Below are 13,945 nucleotides of genomic sequence, written 5' to 3'. Positions count from 1 at the left end.
TTTTTTTTTTTGAGACGGAGTCTTGCTCTGTCGCCCAGGCTGGAGTGTAGTGGCCGGATCTCAGCTCACTGCAAGCTCCGCCTCCGGGGTTTACGCCATTCTCCTGCCTCAGCCTCCCGAGTAAGCTGGGACTACAGGCGCCTGCCACCTCGCCCGGCTAGTTTTTTGTATTTTTTAGTAGAGACGGGGTTTCACCATGTTAGCCAGGATGGTCTCGATCTCCTGACCTCGTGATCCGCCCGTCTCGGCCTCCCAAAGTGCTGGGATTACAGGCTTGAGCCACCGCGCCCGGCCCCGGCCGTCCTCCAGTTCTATCCATGTTGTTGGAAATGACAGGATTTCGTTCTTTTATATGGCTGAATAGTACTCCATTGTGTATATGTACCACATTTTCTTTATCCATTCATCTGTTGATGGACACTTAGCTTATTTCCAAATCTTGACTATCATGAACATTGCTGCAAAAAATATGGGAGTACAGATACTTCTTTGATATACCGATTTCCTTTCTTTTGGGTATATACCCAGCAGTGGGATTGCTGGATAATATGGTAGCTCTATTTTTTGTTGTTTTTTTTTTTTTAGAATCCTCCAAACTATTCTCTATAGTGGTTGTACTAATTTACATTCCCACCAACAGTGTATGAGCATTTCCTTTTCTCCACAGTGTATGAGGGTTCCCTTTTCTCCACTCCTCACCAACATTTGTTATTGCCTGTCATTTGGATAAAAGCCAAAAAGAAATTTTTTTTTTTAATTAGCCAGGTGTTGTAGAGGCTGTGGTGGGAGGATCAGTTGAACCCAGGAGTTCAAGGCTGTAGTAAGCCATGATCACACCACTGAACTCTAGCCTGAGTGACAGAGGGAGACCTTGTCTCTAAAAAAAAAAAAAAAGAAAGAAAGAAAGTGAAAGATAATCATGCCTAGTCTATACTCCTGTTCTCTCATCCCATATGTGAATTATTTATATTACTGGAAATGAGTGAAGGACTGAGCAGTGGAAATAACTTTTGTTTATTCTTGATTCCATATTAACCTTAAGAGATGTGACTTACCTCGTTTTGATGTTCTTAGCTTTATGTAACATCGTTTATGGTTTGTGAAAGGTACTTCTGGGATGCCTTGGTACTTCTGCCTTATGGTGGTATTTTATTTGTAGGTCAGCATTGCTTGTCCTGAGAGGATGGAACCGATCACAAAGATCTCTCACATCCCACCCAGTCGGTGGGCCTTAGTCTGCAACTTGTGCAAGTTGAAGACAGGGGCTTGTATTCAGGTAAGTCCCCATGAGAAGTAGTAGAGTGGGCTAACACCAAATTAGCTGGACTCACCCTCCCAGTGAGAGTGTCCTGTCTACTGAAAGGTCACTCAGGAGATCGCCCACCCACTCTTAGGGCTCTGCCATTGTACGGACCATTTCTGGAAATCCTTTTTTTGGATATTGCCTCTGGACCATTAAGCTTATTCTTTTCATTATTCGTAGTGATAGTTTATCTTCATCCTTTGCTGTCAGAGCTGATGAATTAAGTGAGTTCTAAAGCTAGATTATACCATCCTGGGTGGAAACCGGCTATAATTCTGAAACAACCAGGCCCATGTTCCTTTTTTTTAGTTTCAACTTTTATTTTCAATTTTGGGGGTACATGTGCAGATTTGTTACATGGGTCTATTGCGTGATGCTGAGGTTTGAAATACATTTAGTCCCATCACCCATATAGTGAGCATAGTAAGTACCCAATAGGTAGTTTTTCAGCCCTGGTACTCTCCCTCCTCCCTCTAGTAATCCCCACTGTATTTTTCCTGTCTTTATGTCTGTGTATACCCACTGTTTGGCTCCCATTTGTAAGTGAGAACATGTGGTATTTGGTTTTGTTTCTGAATTAATTTACTTAGAATAATGGCCTCCAGCTGCACCCATGTTGCTGCAAAGGACATGATTTCTTTTTTTTGTTTTTTTCTTTTTCCAACTTTTATTTTCTGTTCAAGGGCACTTGTCAAGGTTTGTTACACGGGTAAATTGTATGTTGCAGAGGTTTGGTGTACAGATAATTTTCTCACCCAGGTAATCATCATAATACCCAACAGGTAGTTTTTTAATCCCCACCCTCAGGTAGGCCCCAATGTCTGTTCCATTCTTTGTGTCCATGTCTACTCAATGTTTAGCTTCACTTATAAGTGAGAACATGCAGTATATGGTTTTCTCCAATTAGGGGAGACGTGGATGGGATTGGGAACAGCCAGTTACCTCCAGCAAAGGCACAAAGGTTGCCTTGTCTTTCCATGTTATTTCTCCTTCTATCCCAAATGTAATAAGATGGCTTTGCTGGCTAGAGGGATGGAAAGGATGACCTTTCACCTCTCAGACCTCCTGCATGTGAACTGCAAGCTGGTTGGAGTTATATTTGCCTGCCAACCTTCTTCGGTGAAGAGGGGACATATAATATCATTGCACAGTGCAGGGGTCCGCAACTGCCAGACCACAGACAAGTATTGGTCCATGGCCTGTTAGGAACCGGGCTGCACAGCAGGGGGTAAGTGGTGAGCAAGCGAGGGTTACTGGTGTGAACTCTGCCTCCTGTCAGATCAGCAGTGGCATTAGATTCTCATAGGAGCGTGAACCCTGTTGTGAACTGCACATGCAAGGGATCTAGGTTGAGCGCTCCTTATGAGAATGTAATGCCTGATGATCTGTCACCGTCTCCCATCACCCCCAGATAGGCTCGTCTAGTTGCACGAAAACAAGTTCAGGGCTCCCACTGATTCTACATTATGGTGAGTTGTATAGTTATTGCATTATATATTACAATGTAATAATAATAGAAATAAAGTGTGCAATAAATGTAATGTGCTTGAATCATCCCAAAACCATCTCCCCCCAGTCCATGGAAAAATTATCTTTCACAAAACTGGTCCCTGGTGCCAAAAAGGTTGGGGACCTCTGGCTTTAGGGATAATGACGCTAGGCGCTTTGTGAGATTTCTTGCTGTCTGGCATGACAGTATTTTCCAGGTGTATCGTGTAGATTTCTTGCTCTAGACCTGGGATTAGCTATTCCTCCAAGGAACCCAGGGTCTTTTACTGGGACATTGTAATTGAAGAACATAATCTGGATCCCCAAAGGCCCTTTTAATTTTTTGAATTCATTCTTATATCTGACAGAATTGGCTACTTCCTCTTTTTTTTAACCTTTCGTGGATGATTTTATTTATTTTAACTATGGCACTTTAAAAATAATAAAGGAAAAATATTTAAAGGAAAACTCTTTCAATGGGGATTACTACCCTAGGACATTGCCTGTGTATTTAAGCTGTTTCCTGGTTGCTGCCCATATGTGAGTCCCTTGAGGGCCAAGATTGTGCATCATTCTTCTGTGAATTTCCCTGGCACAAAGTAGAGTGCCTGCCCATTGTTAGTGCTTAATTATGGTTTATTGAATAAATATATTCATATTTTATTGTACCATGGATTCATTTGTGATATGCATTTCCCCCTCTAAAAATAATATATTTTTCATTTTTCAGAGTTATTATTTGGTCATTTTATAGTAGCACATTGGATTTATATCCAGTAACTTATTTTCTTTATTGTAGTCACTGCAATTTCCCCCATTTTTGCTTTTGTTGTGGGACAGGGTCTCACTCTGTCACCTAGGCTGGAGTGCAGTGACACAATCATAGCTCACTGCACCCTTGAACTCCTGGACTCAAACGATCCTCCTGAGTAGCTGAGATCACAGGTGCACACCACTACACCTGGCTAATTTAAAAAATTGTTTTGTAGAGATAGGATTTTGCTGTGTTGCCCAGGCTGGTCTTGAACTCCTGGCCTTGGGTGATCTCCTGCCTTGGCCATCCAATCCAAAGTGCTGGGATTACAGGCATGAGCCACTGTGCTTTTTTTTTTTTTTTTTTTTTTTTTGACAGAGTCTCGCCCTGTTGCCCAGGCTGGAGTTCAGTGGTGCGATCTCGGCTCACTGCAACCTCTGCCTCCTGGGTTCGAGCAATTCCCCTGCCTCAGCCTCCCAAGTAGCTGGGATTACAGGCACACACCACCACACCTGGCTAATTATTTGTATCTTTAGTAGAGACAAGGTTTCACCATGTTGGCCAGGCTGGTCTCGAACTCTCGACCTCAGGTGATCCACCCGCCTTGGCCTCCCAAAGTGCTGGGATTCCAGGCATGAGCCACCGCACCTGGCCTTTTTTTTTTTTTTTTTTTTTTTAAGAGAGACAGAGCCTTGCTTTGTCACTCAGGCTGGAGTGCAGTGGTGAAATCATAGCTTACTATAACCTTGAACTTCTGAGCTCAAGCAATCCTTCCACCTCAGTCTCCCAAGTAGCTAGGTCTATAGGCACACGCCACCATGGCTGGCTAAGTTTTTTGTTTCATAGAGATAGGGTCTTGCTGTGTTGCCCAGGCTTATTTTTTTCTACAATAATTAGTAAGTGGCAATAAGACTTTGGTAAAAAGCACAGTGGCTCATGCCTGTAATCCCAGCACTTTGGATTGGAAGGCAATAAGAGAAAATATTGGCCTTGACCTTAACAGACCTGGATTGTATTACAGCCCTGATATGCCACATTCTGCCTCTATTATGGTTATTTATCTTTGAGTTTTATCTGCCCTACTAGACTGTAAGCTTAGACTTTCATCCTTAGATCCCCTATACCCAGATCTGGTAGACAGACAGTTAATATTAGATTGATGGATGGATGATGGATGAACAGATTGAGAGATGAAACATTCTGGTGTAAGTTTCTCATTTGCAGAGCAATGGTTCTTACTTTCATTAGTTGAGTTCAGATTCTTTATTTTATAAAGGTCTTACCAAATTGAGACTCTTACAATTTTGATTATAAGGAATTTCATTACAGAGACTCCTCTGCATGAGGAAAGGGGAGGAAACGTAGAAAGGACTTTGTCATACAACTTGAGTGCCAGCTCAGCCACAGTAGAAGAAAGCATTAGATAGATTCCTAAGGTTCTTGACTCCCAGATAGTATCTCTGGACCCACCCAGGGCCAGGAGGAATTCACCACCCTGAAAGGAATGACACAAGCCTTGCTGGATTTGCCACCTACTGATTGTAGAGCCCTTGGGACATGAACAAACATAGGTGGTAGCGGGGCAGTGATCACTGCAGGCCTTGGGCGAGACCCAATGCTGTGCTGGCTTTAGGTCTGACTGGGTGCAGTCCCAGTAGTGGTGGCCATAGGGGTGCTTATGTTAGCCCTCCACCATCTCCAGGCAACTCAGCACAGAGAAAGAGACTTCATTTGTTTAGAGGGAAGTAAGGGAAAAGAATAAGAATCTCTGCCTGTTAATCCAGGGAGTTCTTCCAGATATTACCCAGTAACACCAAGGTAGTATATCTATGAGTCTACAAGAGCCATGGCATTACTAGAGCAGATATGGCTGTAGTGACCAAAGACTTAGATCACAACACCCAAGTCCCTCTGAATACCTGGAAAGTCTTCCGAAGAAGGATGGATACAAACAAGCCCAGACTGCAAAGACTACAATAAATGCCTGAGTCTTCAATGCCCAGACACTGATGAACATCCACAAGCATCAGGACCATCCAGGAAAACACAACCTCACAAAATGAACTAAAGCGACAGTGATTAATCCTAGAGAGACAGATATATGACCTTTCAGATGGAAAATTCAAAGTAGCTATTTTGAGGAAGCTCAGTGAAATCCGAGATAACACAGAGAAGGAATTCAGAATCCCATCAGATAAATTTAACAAAGACATTGAAATAATGGAAAAGAGGCTGGGCACGGTGGCTCACACCTGTAATCCCAACACTTTGGGAGGCCGAGGTGGGCGGATCACGAGGTCAGGAGATTGAGACTATCCTGGCTAACACAGTGAAACATCGTCTCTACTAAAAATACAAAAAATTAGCTGGGCGTGGTGGTGGGCCCCTGTAGTCCCAGCTACCTGGGAGGTTGAGGCAGGAGAATAGTGTGAACCCGGGAGGCGGAACTTGCAGTGAGCTGAGATAATGCCACTGCACTCCAGCCTAGGCAACAGAGCGAGACTCTGTCTCAAAAAAAAAAAAAAAGAAAAAAAAGGAAAAGAATCAAGCAGAAATTCTGGAGCTAAAAAAATGCAATTGACGGACTGAAGAATCCATCTGTCTCTTAACAGCAGACTTGATCAAGCAGAAGAATTAGCCTCAAGACAAGCTATTTGAAAATGCACAATGAGAGGAGACAAAAGGAAAAAGAAAGAAGCATGCCTACAGGATCTGGAAAATAGCCTCAGAAGGGCAAATCTAAGAATGATTGGCCTTAAAGAGGAGGGAGAGAGAGAGATCAGGGTAGAAAGTTTATTCAAAGAGGTAATAACAGAGAACTTCCCAAATGTAGAGAAATGTATATCAATATTCAAGTACAAGAAGGTTATAAAACATCAAGCATATCTAACTGAAATAAGACTACCTCAAGACATTGAATAATCAAACTCCCAAAGGTCAAGGATAAAGAAAGGACCCTAAAAACAGCAAGAGAAAAGAAACAACATACAATGGAGCTCCAATACATCTAGCAGTAGACTTTTCATTGGAAACCTAACAGGCCAGGAGAGAGTGGCATGACATATTAAAAGTTTTGAAAGAGAAAAACTTTTATCCTAGAATAGTATATCCAGTGAAAATATCATTCAAACATGAAGGAGAAATAAGGACTTTCCCAAATAAACAAAAGCTGAGGGATTTCATCAACACCAGGCCTGTCCTGCAAAAAAAATGTTAAAGGGAGTTCTTCAGTCTTGAAAGAAAAAGTTGTTAATGGCAATAAGAAATCATCTGAAGATACAAAACTCACTGGTAATAGTACACAGAAAAACATGGAATATTATAATATTGTAATTGTGGTATGAAAACTCCTATCTTGAAGAGAAAGACTAAAAGATTAGCCAATCAAAAATAATAACTACAATAACTTTTGAGACATGGACAGTATAATAAGATGTAAATAGAAACAGCAAAAAGTTAAGGGAATGAAGTTGAAGTATAGAGTTTTTGTTCTCGCCTTGCTTCTTTATTAATTTATTTATGCAGTCGGTGTTGTCATCAGTTTAAAATATTGGGTTATAAGATATTCTCAAGCCCCATGGTGAACCTCAAATCAAAAACATACAACAGATACACACAAAAATACAAAGCAAGAAGTTAAGACATACCACCTGAGAATATCATCTTCACTAAGAGGAAGACAAGAACAAAAGAAGGAAGGAAGAAAAGACCACAAGACAACCAGAAAACAAATAAAATGGCAGGAATAAGTCCTTACTTATCATTAACATTGAATGTAAATGGACAAAACTCTCCAAAAAACACAGAGTGGCTGAATCAATACAAAAAACAAGGCCCAATGATCTGTTGCTTACAGGAAACATGTTTCACTATAAAGACACATATAGGCTGAAAATAAAGGGATGGAAAAAGATATTCCATGCAAATGGAAATCAAAAAGCAGGAGTAGCTATACTTAATAGATTTAAAGAAAACTATAAAAAGAGACAAAAAGATCATCATATAATGATAAAGCGTTCAGTTCAACAAGAGGATAGAACAGTTGTAAATATATATACACCCAATTCTGGAGCAACCAGAAATATAAAGCAAATATTAGAGTTAAAGAGATAGACCCCAATAAAATAATAGCTAGGGACTTTAATACCTTGCTTTCAGCATTGGACAAATCATCCAGATAAAAAATGAAGTATCAGACTTAATCTGTACTATAGTCCAAATCAACCTAATAGATATTTATAGAACATTTCATCCAACAGCTGCAGAATATACATTCTTCTCCTCGGCACGTGGAGTATTCTCAAGGATAGACCATGTGTCGGGTGCCAAAACAAGTCTTAAAATGATTTTTAAAAATTGAAATAATCAATTATCTTCTCTGGCCACAGTGGAATAAAACTAGAAATCAGTAACAAAAAATTTTAGAAATTATACAAACACTTGGAAATTAAACAACATGCTCCTGAACAACCAGTAGGTCAATGAAGGAATTAAGAAGAAAATGTTAAACTCTCTTGAAACAAATAAAAAAAAAATGGGAACACAACATACCAAAACCTATGGGATATAGCAAAAGCAATACTAAGAGGAAAGTTTATAACAATAAGCATGTATATCAAAAAATAGAAAAACTTCAACCTTATGATGCATCTTAAAGAACTAGAAAAATGAACAAACCCTAAATTCGTAGAAGAAAGGAAATATAAAGATCAGAGCAGAAATAAGTGAAGTTGAAATGGAAAAAAACAAAGATCAACAAAACAAAAAAGTTGGTTTTTTGAAAAGATAAAATCACCAAACCTTTAGCCCAACTCACTGAGAAAAAAAAAAAGAGAGAGAAAACCCAAATAAATAAACTCAGAGATGAAAAAGGAGACATTGCTACTGATACTGCAGAAATTCAAAGGATCATTAGAGGCTACTATGAGCAACTATATGCCAACAAATTGGAAAACCTAGAAGAAGTGAACAGATTCCTAGACACATATAACCTACCAAGATTGAACCATGATGAAATTTAAAATCTGAATGGACCAGTAACAGATGGTGAGATTGAAGTCATTATAAAAAGTTTCCCCTCAAAGAAAATCCTGGGACCCAGTGGCTTCACTGCTGAATTTTATAAAACATTTAAAGAAAGAACTAGTACCAGTGTTACTCAAACTATTCCAAAAAATAGAAGAGAAGGGAATACTTTTAAACTCATTCTACAAAGCCAGTATTACGCTGATACCAAAATCAGACAAAGACACATCAAAAAAAGAAAACTACAGGCCAGTATTCTGGATGAACATTGATGTAGAAATCCTCAACAAAGTACTAGCACACCAAATTTAACAACACTTTAAAAAGATCATTCACCATGACCAGTTTATTGAGGGTTTTTATCATGAAGGATGTTGAATTTTATCAAATGCTTTTTCAGCATCAGTTGAAACAGTCATACAGTTTTTGTCCTTCATGCTGAAGATACGATTTTTCACACTGATTGATTTGCATATGTTGAGCCATCCTTGCGTCCCTAGGATAAATCCCACTTGGTCATGATGAATGATCGTTTTTAAATAACTAAAAGGGTATAATTGGATTGTTTGTAACATAAAGGATAAATGTTTGAGGTGTGGGATAGAAATTGAATAAGATAGAGTGGCTAGAATAAAAATCTTGAAAAAGGACACCAGAGACTGATTTAGGAATTAAGACATATCATTCCCCTTTGAAGAAACTTTGGGTTGGATACAGTGGCTCATACCTAAAATCCCAGTGCTTTGGGAGCCTGAGGCAAGAGGATTGTTTAAAGCCAGAAGCTCAAGATCAGCCTGGGCACGGAAACTCTTCTTACAAATGTGGATTTGTAAAAGGTAGCATTTTTCCTCTAGTGAAAGCATTTGAAAAAGTATTTTTCTTCTACAATTACTGAAGAATATATAGAAAATTATTTTTTCTGGCCAGGCACAGTGGCTCACGCCTATAATCCCAGCACTTTGGGAGGCCGAGGCGAGCGGATCACCTGAGGTCAGGAGTTCGAGACCAGCCTGACCAACTCGATGAAACTCCGTCTCTACTAAAAATACAAAAATTAGTTGGGCATGGTGGCATGTGCCTGTAATCCCGGCTACTCGGGAGGCTGAGACAGGAGGATCGCTTGAACCTAGGAGAAACAGAGGTTGCAGTGAGCCAAGATCACACCATTGCACTCCAGCCTGGGCAACAAGAGCGAAGCTCCATCTCAAAAAAAAAATAAACCACAGTGAGATACCATTTCATACCTACTAGGGTGGCAGTAATAAGAAAGGCAAACAATCAAGGATGTGGAAAAATTGGAACCCTCATGCATTGCTGGTGGAAGTAAAAATGATGCAGCTGCTGTGAAAAAAAGTTTGGCAGCTTCTCAAAATGTTAAACATAGAGTTACCTTATAAACCAGTAATTCTACTCCTAAGTATATACCTGAAGTTTAAGATCACCAAGACCATTCTCAGGTTCAGTAATTCACTAGAAGGACTCATAGAACTCAGAGGAACAGTTATGCTCACAGTTATAATTTATTATAGTGAAAAGATACAGATTTAAAATTAGCCGAGGATAGAGGTGTATAAGGCATGGTCCGGGAGAGACCTGGAATGCAGCTTCCCATTACCCCTGCCAGTGGAGTTGTGCAGATAGTGCTTATTTCTCCCAGCAACAGTATATGATACACACAGAGTATTGCCAGCCAGAAAAACTCATCTTTGGTGTTCAGTGATTTTATTGAGAGTTGGCCACGTAGGCATTGCTCACCATCCATGTGGCTGACGTTACTTTCCAGTCCCTTCAGAGGTCAGGCTGATAGAAGGTGCCCCAAAGTCTCTACCATAAATCACATTGTTAGCATAGACTATCTCACTTGGCCCAAGGACCCAAGGTAAACAAAGACACTCTTATCAGGCAGGACATTCCAGGGGCTTAAAGGTTACTTCTAAGAAGCTAAAGACAAACAGCCAAACCTTTCTTTAGACAAGGTTATCCTTTACCACACAACACCCAAGAGAAATAAAAACATATATCCACACAAAAACTGCTGCATGAATTTTCATAGCACCATTATTTCATAACAGACAAAAAGTTAAAACAACCCAAATGTCCATCAACTTGATGAAATGGGGTATATCCATACAACTATTTTTTGCCCATAAAAAGGAATGAAGTTCTAATACATGCTACAACATAGAGGAACCTGATGAACATGCTAAGAGAAAGAAGCCAGACTCACACAACCACATATTGTTATAATTCCACTTATATGAAATGTCCAGAATAGGCACATCAATAGAGATAGAAAGTAGATTAGTAGTTGCTTGGGCCTGGAGTTGGTAACAGGGAGTAACTACAAATGGACAAGATTTGGAGTGGGCGGTGATGAAAATATCCTGGAATTAGGTAGTGGCAATGGGTGCATGACTGTAAATATATTTGAAAACCATTGAAATGTGCACATTAAACTGGTGAACATTATGGTATATAAAATATATCTTAATAAAGCTGTTTCTGTCATTTCAGTGAATGAATATGACCATGCTGTAATACATGTAGTAAAGTGTTTAAAGACATGGGTCACATAAAAGATGCTTTGTACAAGTGCTATTTGCTTGCCACAAAGAAAACAGTGCTATCTCAATTTTTTATCTTAAATTTGTAAAGATAAAAATATTTTTTAATGGGTGTAATGAAACCTCTCTATCACCTTCCATGGTTACAGTGGAAATAAGTGAGATGTATGCAAAGGCACTTTATTTAATAGAATGTGCCAGACATATGTTTTAGAAAAGAACAAATAGGTATCTGGTATCTGACTGGCACCTTTCTTCTTTTTTTTTTTTTTTTTTCTGAGACCGAGTCTCGCTCTGTCACCCAGGCTGGAGTGCAGTTGCGCGATCTCAGCTCACTGCAACCTCCGCCTCCCGAGTTCGAGCACTTCTCTGCCTCAGCCTCCCAAGTAGCTGGGATTACAGGTGCCCACCTGTACTTTTTAGTAGAGATGGGGTTTCACCATCTTGGCCAGGCTGGTCTTGAACTCCTGACCTAGTGATCCAACTGCCTCAGCCTCCCAAAGGACGCCCAACCTTTTTTTTTTTTTTTTTTCAGGATCTCACTCCTGTCGCCCAGGCTGGAGTGCAGTAGCACAATCACGGCTCACTGCAGCCTCAACTTCCCAGGCTCCCACCTCAGCCTCCCTAGTAGCTGAGACTGCAGGTGTACACCACCACACCCAGCTAATTTTTGTATTTTTTGTAGAGACAGGGTTTCGTCATGTTGCCCAGGCTGGTCTTGAACTCCTGGACTTAAGCGATCCTCGCCCCTTGGCCTGCCAAAGTGCTGGGAGTACAGGCGTGAGCCACTACGCCTGGCTCTTCTTCTTTTTTTTTTTTTTTTTTTTTTTTGAGAGGGAGTCTCGCCCTGTCGTCCAGGCTGGAGTGCAATGGCGCCATCTTGGCTGTCTGCAACCTCCGCCTCCTGGGTTCAAGCAGTTCTCCTGCCTCAGCCTCCCAAGCAGCTGGGATTACAGGTGTTAGTCACTGTGCCCGGCACTCTTCTTCTTTTTTTTTAATGGCAATATTACTTTGTGTTTTTTGTTTTTTTACAGTCTAGCTGGAGTACACTGGCACAATCATGGCTCCTTATAGCCTCGACCTCCTGAGCTCAAGTAATCCTCCCACCTCAGCCTTCCAAGTACTACAGGTGTGCGCCACCACACTGCTAACTTTTTTATTTTTAGTAGAGGTGAGGTCTCACTATGTTACCCAGGCTGGTCTCGAACTTCTGAGCTCAAGTGATCCTCTCACCTCAACCTCCCAAGGTGCTGGGATTATAGGCGTGAGCCACCATGCCCACTCAGCCCAAGTTTTATCTTTTAAATTGCAATTTTTATTAACACATTGTAGTTGTACATATTTGTGGGGTATAATTTGATGTCTTTATATATGTTGTATAGTTGAATCAGGATATTTAGCATATCCATCATCTCATGCGTTTATCATTTCCTTATGGTGAGAACATTCAAAAGCCTCTCTTGTAGCTATTTTGTAAAATATAATACCCTTCTGTTAACTATCATCACCCTGTGCAATAGAACACCAGAACTTACTCCTCTCAATTATAACTTTGTGCCCATTGACCAGCATTTTTTCACCACCAAAATATATAGATCTCCAGCTATAAATACCACAGAATTACCTTTTTCGAAAAGAGTTGGATTTAGATGGGCAGAGCAAGATGGCCGAATAGGAACAGCTCCAGTCTCCAACTCCCAGCGCGAGCAACACAGAAGACCGGTGATTTCTGCATTTTCAACTGAGATACTGGGGTCATCTCACTAGGGAGTGCCGGACAATCGGTGCTGGTCAGCTGCTGCACCCCGACCAGCGAGAGCTGAAGCAGGGCGAGGCATCACCTCACCTGGGAAGCGCAAGGGGGAAGGGAATCCCTTCTAGCCAGGGGAACTGAGACACACAACACCTGGAAAATTGGGTAACTCCCACCCCAATACTGCGCTTTAAGCAAACAGGCACACCAGGAGAATATATCCCACACCTGGCCAGGAGGGTCCCACGCCCACGGAGCCTCCTTCATTGCTAACACAGCAGTCTGCGATCTAACCGCAAGGCAGCAGCGAGGCTGGGGGAGGGGCGCCCACCATTGCTGAGGCTTAAGTAGGTAAACAAAGCCTCTGGGAAGCTCGAACTGGGTGGAGCTCACAGCAGCTCAAGGAAACCTGCCTGTCTCTGTAGACTCCACCTCTGGGGACAGGGCACAGCTAAATAACAACAAGAAAAAAAGCAGCAGCAACCTGTGCAGACGCAAACGACTCTGTCTGACAGCTTTGAAGAGAGCAGTGGATCTCCCAACATGGAGGTTGAGATCTGAGAAGGGACAGACTGCCTGCTCAAGTGGGTCCCTGACCCCTGAGTAGCCTAACTGGGAGACATCCCCCACTAGGGGCAGACTGACACCCCACACCTCACAGGGTGGAGTACACCCCTGAGAGGAAGCTTCCAAAGTAAGAATCAGACAGGTACACTCGCTGTTCAGCAATATTCTATCTTCTGCAACCTCTGCTGCTGATACCCAGGCAAACAGGGTCAGGAGTGGACCTCAAGCAATCTCCAACAGACCTACAGCTGAGGGTCCTGACTGTTAGAAGGAAAACTATCAAACAGGAAGGACACCTATACCAAAACCCCATCAGTATGCCACCATCATCAAAGACCAGAGGCAGGTAAAACCACAAAGATGGGGAAAAAGCAGGGCAGAAAAAAAAAAAAAGAAAAAGCAGGGCAGAAAAGCTGGAAATTCAAAAAATAAGAGCGCATCTCCCCCTGCAAAGGAGCACAGCCCATCGCCAGCAACGGATCAAAGCTGGT

The 13,945-nt window shown here is 41.4% G+C and overlaps 1 protein-coding gene across 1 annotated transcript in view; it reads left to right on the top strand.

The window, feature by feature from the left end:
* The window catches only part of JADE3 (jade family PHD finger 3), a 158,116-nt gene that overhangs the window by 130,160 nt on the left and 14,011 nt on the right, over positions 1-13,945 (top strand). The window contains exon 9 of the mRNA XM_023202753.1: positions 1,160-1,276. Within this exon, the coding sequence (XP_023058521.1) occupies positions 1,160-1,276 (117 nt within the window). The remainder of the gene's footprint in view (positions 1-1,159; positions 1,277-13,945) is intronic.

The sequence above is a fragment of the Piliocolobus tephrosceles genome, chromosome 12, assembly GCF_002776525.5.
Source record: "Piliocolobus tephrosceles isolate RC106 chromosome 12, ASM277652v3, whole genome shotgun sequence".
NCBI lineage: Eukaryota > Metazoa > Chordata > Mammalia > Primates > Cercopithecidae > Piliocolobus > Piliocolobus tephrosceles.
The sequence above is the reverse complement of the archived record's forward strand: the minus strand, read 5'-3'. Positions and strand labels throughout refer to the sequence as shown.